Source organism: Camelus dromedarius, chromosome 9 (assembly GCF_036321535.1).
Source record: "Camelus dromedarius isolate mCamDro1 chromosome 9, mCamDro1.pat, whole genome shotgun sequence".
Lineage (NCBI taxonomy): Eukaryota > Metazoa > Chordata > Mammalia > Artiodactyla > Camelidae > Camelus > Camelus dromedarius.
This window is the reverse complement of record NC_087444.1, coordinates 75196210-75209534: the sequence shown is the minus strand read 5'-3', so window position 1 is coordinate 75209534 and position 13325 is coordinate 75196210. Positions and strand designations below refer to the sequence as shown.

The 13325-nt window shown below is 46.5% G+C and overlaps 1 protein-coding gene across 2 annotated transcripts; it reads left to right on the top strand.

Moving 5' to 3' along the window:
* Positions 1-9014: 9014 nt before the first annotated feature.
* KLK7 (kallikrein related peptidase 7) lies at positions 9015-12921 on the top strand. Of its 2 annotated transcripts, none has more exons than XM_010993127.3 (5): positions 9015-9116; positions 9601-9760; positions 9989-10236; positions 10496-10632; positions 12316-12921. In XM_010993127.3, the coding sequence occupies exons 1-5, from the start codon at positions 9050-9052 to the stop codon at positions 12469-12471; spliced, it is 768 nt and encodes a 255-aa protein (XP_010991429.1). In that variant the 5' UTR covers positions 9015-9049; the 3' UTR covers positions 12472-12921. The 2 variants fall into 2 exon arrangements, with proteins under 2 accessions (XP_010991429.1, XP_064345930.1); XM_064489860.1 differs by having other exon boundaries at positions 9050-9139; positions 9609-9760.
* The last annotated feature ends 404 nt before the right edge of the window (positions 12922-13325 follow it).

Sequence of the window (13325 nt, the reverse complement as noted above, 5' to 3'; positions counted from 1 at the left end):
CCTTCCCTATCTGTGCTTTGGCCTTGCTGGGAGGTGGGGAGGGGCAGGGGTCTGCACCCTGCTGGGAAGCGCAAAGGGAAGTCTAGAAAGACTAGGACCCCCCATGGCTACTGTGGCCATCACCACTGCCTGAAAAGACCTCCCGCCCCTCTTTGTTTTTTCCTGGAGGGACTTGGAGGAATAAGAGGTTAATTTCAAGGGAGAGAAGACACACAAAGATTTCCAAATATCCAATGGGCTGGCCTGTGAAAACATAGTTAAAGGGATTTCTGTTTATAGTTTTTCTGAGCAGCTAGTGTTTCTAAGCTTTAGCAGGGAGATTTCTCCTCCCTTGTTTAAAGAATTGTGAGATATACAGAGTAGGGTGAAGGAAATACATAAACAGCTTAAACACGTACCCATGAGCATCCATGAAACCCCCACCCTTTCTACTGAAGAAATAGAACATTGACAGCCCCCAGCATCTGAGAGCCAGGTATTTTTTCTCTCTCAAGAGAAATAGAAATGTTTCTCATGGCTTAGAGCTATCTGGAGGTAACTGCTCTGGGAAGAAGGAAATGAGTCATGTCACTGCTGGTATCAAAATTAAAGTATAAAGAAAAAGAACATTCTGGGGAGTTTTCATTAGAGCAAAGGCTGAATGTAAGTTGTCTTGGGAAAGATGTGGATAGAGGTGGTAGTTACTGTAAAGACATAAATAAAATGCCACCGGATAGAAACTGGATCCCCTTCATGTCTGTCTCAAATCTCTTCGTGTATGTTCCTTTCCTTTCTTGCTACCAACCATCTAACTCATGTATCTGACTCCCTGACTCCTTTCTCTACTTCATGCTTCTGCATTTTCATAGTGTCTGCTCCCTCATGTGCTTCCTCCAGCCTCTCTTCCTACTTCACATCCTTTGAACTTCACCTTCAACTACCACCAACTGCTTCATCTAGGATTTCTCAGATTATATTCTCACAAAAGAGAATCCAAGTGGTCCAGCTCCACGTTTCTCTTTCAGCCACATATCATAGGTCACTGAATGGCCAATGGTTCGACTGCCTTCTGGTCAGGTGACTAATCCTATGCAATCAGTAGATATTTGGAGTCATGCGATATGAACATGGCCTCCCAGGACTGTGGATGTGTGAGATGTTTTGCACATTAACAGCCTTCGTGATCCCCCATGAAAGACCCCAGTTACCAGAAATCTTAAGGAAGGGTTTCTGCCTGATACTAAACCCCTAGGGCCAGGGACGCATTTCTGGATGGCTACTCAGCGGTCATCTCAACCTAAAGAACTGTTTTATGGTTTTTATTAAGGAAAATTCAAACATATATAAAATAGAGTAAAATAATAAATCCTCATTACCACTGTTCAACTTAACAATTAACAGTGTAAAACCAATTATTTTTCACCTGCACACTCAGACACTTCCCTAACGCTGAAATATTTTGAAGCAAATCTTGCCATTTCATTCTTAAATATTTCATTATGTGTTTCTAAAATGGGGACTGCAAACTGCAGCAGGCAGACCAAACCTTAAAAGCTAGAAACAGTTTTGACTATTTGACTTGATGACAGGAAACACTAACTTTGAACCCTAATTAAGCAAGAAGTTATCTTCCAAAAGAATTCCATTCTCATTGACAGACCTGTATTACAAAAATTTGTACTGATTGTGGGTGAAAAATATTGCCTGCCATATCGGTAAATAATAGACATTGGGGTTATCAAGTCATCAGCCCCTACCACTGCTTCCTCAACAGTGAGCCGGAGGGAACTCAGGATGGAGACAAGAAGGCAGACTGGCGTCTGCTACTAGCCCCAATGGTGCACCCTGAGGGGACTTAAGATAGGAAAAGAACAGGACACTGGCCCTAAACAGCTAGATGCATATCAAAGGAATGAGTTCAATGAGCCCAGACTCCTGTATCTTCCTATAAAAAGAAAAGTGCTAAATTGCTTAACTAGAGATATCTGTTTTTCTTAAACTAACAGTAATCTTTTGATGTTCTGACAACCTGGTCCTTATTACACAACTCCTATATCTCCTGGCTCTTTTTCTGCCTCTTCGGAGCAATCTCTCAGTTATCTGAGAGGCTATTGTCCAGGGCTAAGTCCTCAGAAATGTCCTCCAAATAAAGTATAACTCTCAACTTTTAAGTTGTGCATTTTTTTTCAATTGACATGACTATTACTATAATTTTGAATTTCATGAATTAAAAATGTATGGGAATTTATTTTCCCTTTTGTTATGTAAGTATCTGCATAATATCCTTGATTTTGTCTCCTGATTCACAAATCCTAAAATATTTACTATCTGGCCCTTTATGGAAAAAGTTTGCCAATTTCTGCTCTAAAAGACAAATTTGTTTTCAACATTATCATTTTTTACAGAGTTAACAATAATTCCTTAATATCCTGATATCCAGGTGATATTTAAATGTCCCCAATATTATGTAAATCAAAAAGGACTTGAAGATTAATTTATGGTATGAAGAAAGGGGGTGGCTGAGGTCAAGGAGGGGAAAAGACTTGTCCAATGTCAACCAGGAATTCAGGCATAGAATCATGGATTGTGGAGTCTGGCAAGAGATCAGAGCACCAGGCATGGACAAAAGTTGGAAGGACCCACTTACATCAGAGAGCTTTTGGATACAAGTGGCAGAGCCCCACTTCAAACTGGCTTATGCCCAAGAGGGAGTTGGTTGGCTTAGGTGCCTAGAAAGGCCTTGGAGATGAATCATAATGTTAAGAGAAGGGACTTGGGTATCAGAATCTCAAGTATCTGAGTTGATGACTTAAGCTAAGCTTCTCTCTCTGTCTGAAAATTTCTCTCTCTGCCTGACAATTTCTCTCTCTGTCACTCTGCCTGCTTCTCTCTGTCTCTGTTTCTCTCTCTCTCTCATATCTGTGAACTCTTTCTCATCTCTGCTTGTCTCCTTCCTTCTCCTGTGGATCTCATTCTAGCCTCTGTAGACAGACTTCTTTACATGGAGGGAATAGAGCAGATACTGACCACCCCAATTAAGCAAACTCAGCAGAAACAAAGATCTCTTTTCTTCTGACAACTTAATATCAATCCCAAGGAAGACCTCTGATTGGTCCAGCTTGAACTGAGTCAACCCATTGGGTTATTTCTAGGGAGGAAATAGTAATCCTGCTGACTCTACTGGGTCATGCATCCATTCCAATGGGAGGAAGGGTTTGGAAAACTATGATTGACAGTTTCACCAAAATTGTAAGAAATGAGGGGGCAGCTTCCCAAAAGAAGAGGGGAGCTGTTCTTGATGGAAAGGAGAAGGGAATTCTGGAAGTCAGAAACATTGGACCTTCAGAATCCAAGGGGCTGAATCAGGAGGTTTCAGGATCATGATATCCAGAATCCCTCAGGGCAATGCACAGCTGCAGGACAGCCAGATACCAGCTCTCAGGTGTGTTCATGAGCTGGAAGATGAATCATCAGGCAGAGGATCAGGACATACATCTGATAGTGAAAGTATGAGACTGGGAGTCTGGGTGGGACTTAGGAACAAGTGCTGGGACTAAACCTGAAGGGTACGGGAGGGCTGGGATTTGGGGCTCTCACCAATGTGGTGACATGCATCAACTATCATAAGCCCATGAGGTCCTGAGTTCATTTTGAGCCAAAGGAGACTCTGAGCATACGTGAGGGTATCCCAAGGAAATTGCCTTCTCAGAGAGTGGGTTTGCGCAGCCATGATACTATTTGAATTCTGACCCTTCTGAATCCTTAGCTGTTGACTTCTGTTCAAGGAATGTAACCTCTTTTAAACCTCCATTTTCTCGTCTATTAAATGGGGAAGACAATCCTTGCTTAGACCCATGAGAGGAATAGAGATGAGGTTTGCAAAGCACCTGACACATCACACAGTAGGTAGGCAGAAATGGAGGCTGCTTCATTCCTTGGCTGATGGGGTAGGGCAGCTAATACCAATTCAGTGCCTACTATGTGCCCACTCATTTTTCCTTTCATAATTTTATTTAAGTCTCCCGTTTGCCTTGAGAAGTAGAATTTGCTCTCTTCCACTTTAGAGAGGGGCAAAGTGAAGCTCAGAAAAATTAAATCATTTGCCTGAAATCACAAGGAGGGCAATGAGCATTAGTCAAACCTGGGTTGGTCTGACTTGTGAGACCAAGTTCTTTTCTATCACACTTTGTGGCTGAATGGCTCAAGGATCAGGGAAGGACTGGGTCTAAAGCAGGCTGATTTCTGGATGACAGTGGTTTGCAAACTAGTATTTATTTAAGTATCTCCTAAGCTCCCTGGTTTGGGCTGCATGCTTAAAAAAAAAACAACTAACAAACAGCAGTCACACTTCCTCTCCTCACAAAGACTGGTGTTTAGCAACAAAATCCGATTAAATAATCAAGAACATAGAAAGACAGATATGCCAAGCACAGACAGTAGAAGAGATGTTCCAGTGATTTAGGAGTGAATAGCAGGGCTCCAGACTAGTGTAGCTGCCTCCCTCTTCTTAACATAATGCTGAGGAGACAGGGAGCTGAAGAGGGAATCCAGAGATGAAGATTTGGACAACAGATAACAGGTTGGAAGTCTTGCCAAAATTCCTCTTTGGGAAGCCAGGAGGGAAAGATACAGATTGCTGACTCACAGGGCCGTGAGGTCAAGTGGCCTGGCATCTACCCCTACTTGATTTGAGAGCCCATGTCAGAAATGTTGACACCCCTCAAGGCCAGGGCCCTGCTGTGGAATTAGTGGAGTCAGGGGTCCGTGTTCTAGGGTCTGATTTGGGATTTGATGAGAGTGTCTCAGAAGTCTGGGGGACTTGGCTTGAGTTTAGTCAGTATGGGATCACCATTACTATGGTGTTAATTGGTACTTTATTTTAGAGTGTGTGAAACAAAGGGTCAAGGTGGTATATGGAGTTGGAAAAATGAAGATGAGGTGAGGGAAAGAGCTGGGCATAAAAATGGGATGGGATTTCACATAGAAACTGGGTTGAAGATGAGAGTAGGGCCAGGGCTGGAGTCAGAGTTAGGAAGGGTGTGAGCTGGAAATGGGTCCCTGGGGAGGATGTCGATGTGGGCTTCCTAGAATACAACAGGGATGGAGACCATAGTCTGAGTTGTGTATGGGATCAGGTTTGGGACAGAGGCTATAGTGACATTCAGTGTTTGGGTCAAGATGGAGTCTGGTTTATGGTTAGGGACCCAGGATCTGGGTCAAAATTCAGGGTTAAGGTTGGTTAAGGTTGGTTTGTTCCTAGCCTGAGCCGATATTTGGAGTCAGGAACTTGGTAAGGAGCTAGATTCCAAGTTGAGGCAAAAGTTAGAATTAGTCAAGGATTGAGGGTTAGAGGTGGGTATGAGTTGGGGTTTGGGGTTAAGGGTTAGGTAAAGATTGGTGTCAAGAATTCTGTCAAAGGATTGGCGTTAGAATTATGCTTGAGGTCCCTGGATTCTCTCTTCACCCCCCTGCATCCTCAGCATTCTGTGGCTGAGATCTTTTTCACTCTCTCATAAGCACTCGATTATATCCAACCATGCTTTCTCAATGAATGGTACCACCATCCATCAAGCAAGAGACCTGGAAGCCTCCCTCACCACAAATTCCATTCAATCCATCACCAAGGCCTGTTGATTCTCCTAAATGCATCTTGAATCCATCTATTTATTACCATCTCCACTTCCCAAATGGCCTTATCAAGTCACCATCATCTCTCATCTGAACAATAGCATAGTCTCCTCATGTCTCCATGTCCCGTTAAAATCCATCCTTCAAACAGCAGCCAGAGTGACATTTTGAAAATACAAATCTTGTTATGTCACTCAGCTAACTAAAGTCTGAGTAGTTCACCATTGTCAACAAGATAAAGTCAAACTCACCATGACTTACAAGGTTCGTCATTGACTGTTCCCGCCAACTTCTGGTTTCTGAGCTTCATCCATACCCACCTTCCATCTCAGGACTTTTGCACAAGCTATTTCCTCTCCATGATATAGTCTCCAGGCTCCTTTCATTTTCATCTAGTTAATGCTTATTGTTTTCTCACTCTCTGCTCATTGTCACTTTCTGGGTCAAAATCTCTTTGAAGTGCTTTCATGACACCTGGTACCCTTCCTTCAGAGCACACATTATAGTTGTAATTTTACATTTGTTTATGAATTATTTGATTATTTTTCTTTTACACGAAACTATCGTCTCCTTGAGGGAAGGGACTCTGTCCAGGTTTGGGCACCATTGCATCCTCAGCATCTAGCCCAGCCTGGTATGTAGTTGTGCTTAATACGTTTTTCTTAAGTGGCTAAAGGATTGGGTCTGAAAGAAGATTCTTTAGGAGGAGGGCTGGAGAGAGAGCTGGGAATAGCAGCAGGATTGGTTCGTTGATTATTGGGGCTTCAAGATTTAGACTCAAGTTAGATTTGGATTTGGGAGGGGAGGATATGGCTCAAGGGCTAGGGCACATGCTTAGCATGCACAAGGTCCTGGGTTCAATCCCCAGAACCTCCTCTATATAAATAAACAAACAAATCTAATTACCTTCCCCCTCCCAAATTAATTATTAAAACAAAATTTAAAAGAGAATTGGATTTGGATTCATGGTTTGGGATCAGATTTGGATTCTGAGTTGAGATTTGGATTCAATGTTGAGGTCTTAGTATGGAAGACTTTAACTGTAAGAACAAAGAAACTTCAAATCAGATAGGAAACCCAAAGAAGTCACTAGATGAACTGGCTCCATTGTTGGTTAACACACCAGTTCAGCAAACTCATCACAGACCCTGGTTCTCTTCATCTCTCTGTTTGGCCATCTGCAGTGTTTTGACTTGGTCTACCAGCCACTTCTCTTGCCGTCCCAGGAAGGCTGCCACAGTTCCAGAATTTACATCCAGAAGGGGCACCATCTAGCAGAAGAAAAGAGAACTCTTCCAGTGTTTCTTTTTGGAAAGAAGAGACCCTCTCCCAGAAGTGTCCCACTGGTCTCCCCGTCACTCCCCATGGGCTAGAACTACGTCACATGTTCATTTCTAAACCAGTCCCTGGAAGGCAGAATATGGTTTCCATGCTTGGTGCAGTAAAGCTCACAGTCACGGTGAGGATAAGGGAACAAAATCGGGATTCTGATAGAAAGGCAGAAGGAGTGAATGCTTGAGTAGGCAACAATAATATCTGTTATGGGTCAAACTGGGACAAAAATAGAGTTGGGTTAGGGCGTCAGGACTGAGGTAAGATTTGAGCTCAGGGATGAGGAACAAATCACATTTTAGGGGTCTGATTTAGAACCTGGGGTCAATTCTGCTTTTAGGAACTTGCCTTCAAGTATTATCAGGCAAAGGTTCTCTTATTCCTTAAAGTAAAAGCTGAAGTCCTACATTAATGTTCATGGTCTATGTCAGCCCAGTCCAGTTATGTCTCCGACCTCATTGCCTGCCCTCGTTCCCCCGGCTCATTCAGTTCCAGTCAAAATGACTCCCCTGCTAGAACATTCTAGGCATGTCCCTTGCCTAACTTACCTACCTGTTTGCTCTGCTTGGACTTTGTAACCTCCAAGTAGCTACACGGATCCATCCACCACCTCCTTCAAGATTTTGTTCAAATGTCATCTTCATGTTGTGTCTTCTTAATATTGTAACCGCAGGGGTCCTGAGAGTGGAGGGAACCAGTAACTCCCTACCCCTCTTCCCTGTTGTATTCTTCTCTGTAGCACTCACCAACACCTAACAAACCATGTATTTTACATAGGTGTTTTTGTATTCACAGTGTCCACTCCCCGAGACAGCCTGTAGGAAGGAATTTTTGTCTGCTTTGTTGTCTTCTGTGTCCCTAGGTGTCAGGATGGTTTCTGAAACAGAGCAGTGCTCAACTGCTCAACTCATCATTCAGATGCTTCCTGAATGAACACAATCAGCAAAGATGAATGTATAAGGGAGTTCATCCTAGCATTATTGTAATTAAAACCATCCAAACATACTCTGATTTGAAACAGAGCACGTAAATCATGGTACAACTATAGTACAGAACGTTATGCAACCATTATGAAGGAAGGAGAAACGAACTAAATGTACAAAGATGGAAAGTTGTTCAAGATATCCTATAGATTAAATAAGATAATATCATATTAGATAATGCTTGGTACAGACATTTTGTTAAAAATGCACAATATGTCTAGAAATCTACGGACTAGACTGATAACAGTAAGCATTTATTTACAGGGAAAGCATTTTCTTTTTAATTCATACCCTATTTTAGGGCTGAAAATGGGTTCAGACTCAAAGACATGACTAAGATGCAGCCTGAACAAGTTCCCACATGCTGGTCAGAATTAGGGTACCGGTCTGGGTCATCCCGGAGAGGGGATGAGATTAAGAAAATGGGCCCCGGAGAAGGACCCAGGCCAAAGCTCATCCCTTGAACCCAGCCATCCTTGACTCCTGCCCCTGCCCCTCAGAGCCAGAGCAGCTGACCGCCCCCCCACCAGCAGCCCCAGGGGGCCGAGTGCGTGGGGGTGGGGGGGTAGAGAAAGAGCAGTGCAACCAAATGCTTTAGCTGCCCCAGGGGTTCCAGATAACCACAAAGCCGGCTCCACCTGCGCCCCAGGGTGTCGGGGGCGGGCACAGGGATGCATGTGGTATAAGAGGTACGCCCAGCAGGTCTGGAGACGCTTGGCTCCCAATCGAGTCTGGAGTCCAGGTCACATCAGCCCCTTCAGTGGTGAGAAGAGACCTCATGGGGGGCGGGGGCGGGAATGAGGCTGGCTGGACAGCCGACTCCTGCTTCTGAGCCCAGGGAGGAGTGAGAAACCGGGACTCCCAGTTCTGAGCGATGAGGGGCTGGAGGTCTGGAACTTGGGGTCTCTTAGGGAAAAAGGAACTAGGGATACAGACTTACAGATGGGGAGGGATGGCAGCCCAGATTCCTGGGTACAAGGGGAAGGAAGTTTGGGGGCCTGGACTTCCGGGTCTGACAGAGGATGGGGTTGGGGGCCAAGACAGCCTATTCCTGAACTCTCTGTCCTTTCCAGCCCCAGCAGAAGAGACCCTTCCCCTGCCTGGCAGAGAGACTCAGAGAGGCCACCATGGCAGGAGTCCTTCCGCTCTCACTGATCCTACTGCTGTCTTTAGCCCTGGGATCTGCTGCACCAGGTGAGGACCAGTCTGGGAGGCCTGCCCTCATCCCTGGACCTCCCATCCTCCCCACTGACCCTCTTCAGGGCTCTCTCTCTCCAAGGGGTCCCTGAGTAGGGACCTCTCTCTGCTCCAGCAGCTCCCTCTCCTCGGAGACAAGACTCTTCTGCCTCCTGCCTCCTTTCTTCCCGCTTCCTTCTGACTCCTGGGGACTCTGTGCCCTCCGGGCCCTGTCTCCTGCACTCAGGGTCTCTCCCATCAGCTTCTGTGGTTGCCCCCGGATGAGATGCTCCACCTGGGTTTCTGAGCCGGGCTGTCTCTGTCTCTGTCCTTCTCCATCTCCTGCTTTCTCGGCACTGTTTTCCATCTCTGCCTCTGCATTTCTTCATGCCTCTTTGTCTGTCTCTCTCCATCTCAGTCTTCAAATTCCTCGGCTGCTAACTCAGCCTTCCCCTGATGTTAGCTACCCATGTTTTTCTCTGTGTCTTTTCTCTGTGTTCAGCCCAGCAGAACATGAGCGGGGAGAAGATTATTGATGGAATCGTATGTCCGAGAGGCTCCCATCCCTGGCAGGTGGCCCTGCTCCACAACAACAAGACTTACTGCGGAGGTGTGCTGCTGAGTGAGCAGTGGGTCCTCACCGCTGCCCACTGCAAGCTGGCGTATGTAGGCCCCATGAGCACTGCCAGCTCTCCGTCTGGGCCCCTGTCCCCCTCTTTCTGGGTCCTTGTCCCCATCTCTCTGAGTCTCTGTCCCCCTCTCTCTGGGTCCCCATCCCTCTCTCTCTGGGTCCCTATCCCTCTCTCTGGGTCCCTATCCCTCTCTCTGAGTCCCTGTCACCCTCTCTTTAGTCACAGTGCCTCTCTCTGAATGTTGCTCCCCTCCCCCAGTGAATACAACGTGCACATGGGCAGTGACCGGCTGAATGATAAGATGAGCCAGAAAATCAAGGCCACAAAGTCATTCCGCCACCCTGACTACTCCACAAACAGCCACGTTAATGACATCATGCTGGTGAAACTAAGCAAACCGGCCAAGCTGTCATCCACTGTGAAGAAAGTCAAGCTGCCTTCCCACTGTGACCCCCCTGGGACCAGGTGTACCGTTTCTGGCTGGGGCACCACCACCAGCCCTATAGGTAAGGCTGTCTCAGTGACCCAGAAGCCCCAGACCCTGACCTCTCCTCCCTCAGACCAGAGGTCCAGTCCCCCAGCACCTCTCCCTTAGACCCAGGAGACCAGAAGCTAGGCCCCTTTTCATGACCCTAATGTTGCACCCCACCCCCAGTCACCTCCTCCTTTCAGGGTCCAGGGTCTTGGACCCCCATCCTCCCTCCATCAGCACCTAGGGGTCTACAGTCCCAGGCCTCGGACTGACAACCCCTCACCCCCTTGCAGTGAGCTTTCCAACGGACCTCATGTGCACAGATGTGAAGCTCATGTCCTTAGAAGACTGCAAGAAGGTTTACAAGGACCTGCTAAAAAGTTCCATGATGTGTGCTGGCATCCCCAACTCCAGTACCAACTCCTGCAACGTGAGACCCCCCTTCCTCCCTTGCCCTGGGTCCCTGGCTGCTTCGTCTCAGCACGGAGACCCATCTTCCCCCTCCATCCGGAATCTGGGGCCCGACCTCGGTGCTGAGCCCTCCCTCACCACCGCCTCTCACCCGCCCCCACGCCCGGCTTTCCTGGCTGTCTCCACCCCATTCTCTGCCCAGGTCACTAGTAGGAGCCCAGCGAGGGCGGGTGAGGCAGAAGGATGAATGGGAGGGACTGGGGATGGGGAAGATGGGACCAGGACTAGGGGAAGGCAAGTGAGGCACTAGTTTCAAACCTAAACTTTAAAATTGGGGGTGGGGGACGGAGGGGCAACCCAAAAAACTCAGTAATCAAGGTAAATCGTATTCTAATGCAATATATTTTTTTAAATCCATGCCAAATTCTATGATGAACAAAATGTCAGAATTTTCAATAGAGAGCCATCAGTCTTAGCGAATGCCACCGACTCAGGCTTCAGTGAGCCTCTGCACGGCCCTGTGCTGGCCCTGTCTTCATCTAAAATTGGGATGTGATGTTCATCGTGGATTTTTTTCCTATTAAATTCAAACTTTAAGGTATCGCATTAAAATGTTATTTACTGCAGTTACTGAGATTTTGTGCCTGGTGCTAAGTGTCTCTCCCCTCACTTGGGTCCTGGTCCTGGGCAAAGAACTGCCCCTCCCTCCTCTTTGTGACCTCCTCTCCTCTGTCTCTGGACACTATCTTCCCACGTCTTTCTCTACACCTAATTGCGTCTCATTCTCTTCCTCTGTGTTGCTTCCCTCCCCCCAAAGGCCCCCCATTGGCTGTCTCCCCTGTCACTCTTTTGATTTGCCTCCATCTCTGCCTCTTTCTCCAGCCCCTACTTTCTGCTTCTCTGTCCTCCTCTTCCTCCTCCTCATTTCTTCTCTCCATCCTTTACTCTACCTCCCTTCCTTTTCTATCTGATTTTTTCCCTTCCTGCATCTCCCTTCCCATATCCCTACCCTTCTCTCTCACACCTGCACACTCCACATTCAGGGATGATGAGACGGTACGTGTTAGGCATAAGGGTGACAGGACAGAGATGTTGTCCTAGAGAACGGGGGCTCCCCCTTTTCCCCTAATGAGGGCTGGGTTCCTGAATGTGCACATGGGACAGTGACACAGGGTCCCACACTCAAGAGAGTCCCACACTTGTTTTAATGCACTTCTGTTGTGGTCTTGAAATTCTTAATGCTTTTTGAGCAAGGGGGCCCTCATTTTCATTTTCCACTGGGCCTTGTGAATTATGTCCCAATGGTTCAGTCCTTAGTTTCTAGGACCACCCTGTCCCCCTTTCATGTGCCTGTGTCCACTCCCTGGAGATAATGCTCCTTCTCACACAGGCTTGGTGCTGAGTTCTTAAGGATGGGAAGTAAATGGGGCTCTGACCCCTGGAAGCCCTGCCCCTTCTCTGTGTTGGGTCTCTGGCTGGGGTTCAAGCTGGTGTCTTCAGAGAACGTGGTTTGTCTTCTGCATGATGGCCTTAATCCCTGCTCTCCCATTGGTCCTCAGAGAAAGTGAGTCTCTCCCCACTGGCCAGGGTGGAAGTCCAAGGTCTGGCAAGACATAGATTAACAACTGCGAGAGTTAATGAGACTGAGGTGGGGGTGGGGTTTCACTCTGAAGTTGAAGCTAACTTGCTTTATCCCTTCCAGGGTGACTCGGGGGGACCACTGATGTGCAAAGATACCTTGCAAGGCTTGGTGTCCTGGGGAACTTACCCTTGTGGCCAACCCAACCAACCGGGTGTCTATACTCAAGTCTGCAAGTTCCTACACTGGATACACGAGACCATGAGACAGAATTCCTAATCTCTTCATACTCCCATCTCTCCATCCTTATGCCCTGAACAGGAAATTCACGGAAGTAAGGACATTGATGAAGACCTGTAAGCATACTTGATTTTACCTTTCCTTAAAGAGATCAAAACCTCAACAGTATGTGTGTAAACTAATCAAATCAGCAAGGACCTAAAACCAAAACGAGAAACACAAAAACCTTGGTGCTGGTAAAGATGCAATGAGACCAGCACTCTCAGCCATTGGCACTGTAAATTCATACAGTTTTTATGGAAGGTGATTTGACAATGTGAATTGAGACTATTAATTTTTAGTGTCATGCAAGGCCATTTATGCTGTGTGATGTTCAATGAAAAAAAGGGAAGATACAAACATATATATGAATGTGATTTCCACTATGTAAAATGAAAATATTCATACAATAAAACTTGAAAGGACTTGTATCAAACTGCATAGGGGGGTAGTCATTGAATTCTCCCTTTCTCCCATTTGCTTTTCTGTGGGTGTGCACTTTTATAACCTGAAAAACAAAAGCAGAAAAGCTCTGGCGAGCTAAGGCGAGTAAGGTTGGGGAGAGGGGACCCTTAAGAGAGGGAGGCTGGGAAGAAAGATGTTTCTGATTTTGAGCCCTTGCCCTGCCTTCCTGTCCAGCGGTGTATTTCTCTCCATTTTCCAGGGCTCAGCTTTTCTCATCTGTCAAACGGGGGAGATGGTAGAGAGAGGAAAAGGGAAGGAGGAGAGAATATGTCTACTTCATGAGGGTGGAAAGGGATGTGAAAGTGTTTCTGGGCATTCATTTCACAGGAGGCAAAGTAGGAGGGAGGGAGGGAGGTGGTCTGGGGGACGCATAGGACAGGCAGGAGGAT

Excerpts from the sequence above, each read along its gene's own strand:
- KLK7 (XM_064489860.1), top strand. The coding sequence starts at position 9,050 with ATGGCAGGAGTCCTTCCGCTCTCACTGATCCTACTGCTGTCTTTAGCC. Across the intron at positions 9,761-9,988 it reads GCTGCCCACTGCAAGCTGGC|TGAATACAACGTGCACATGG; the intron begins GTATGTAGGCCC and ends CCCCTCCCCCAG. Across the intron at positions 10,237-10,495 it reads CACCACCACCAGCCCTATAG|TGAGCTTTCCAACGGACCTC; the intron begins GTAAGGCTGTCT and ends ACCCCCTTGCAG.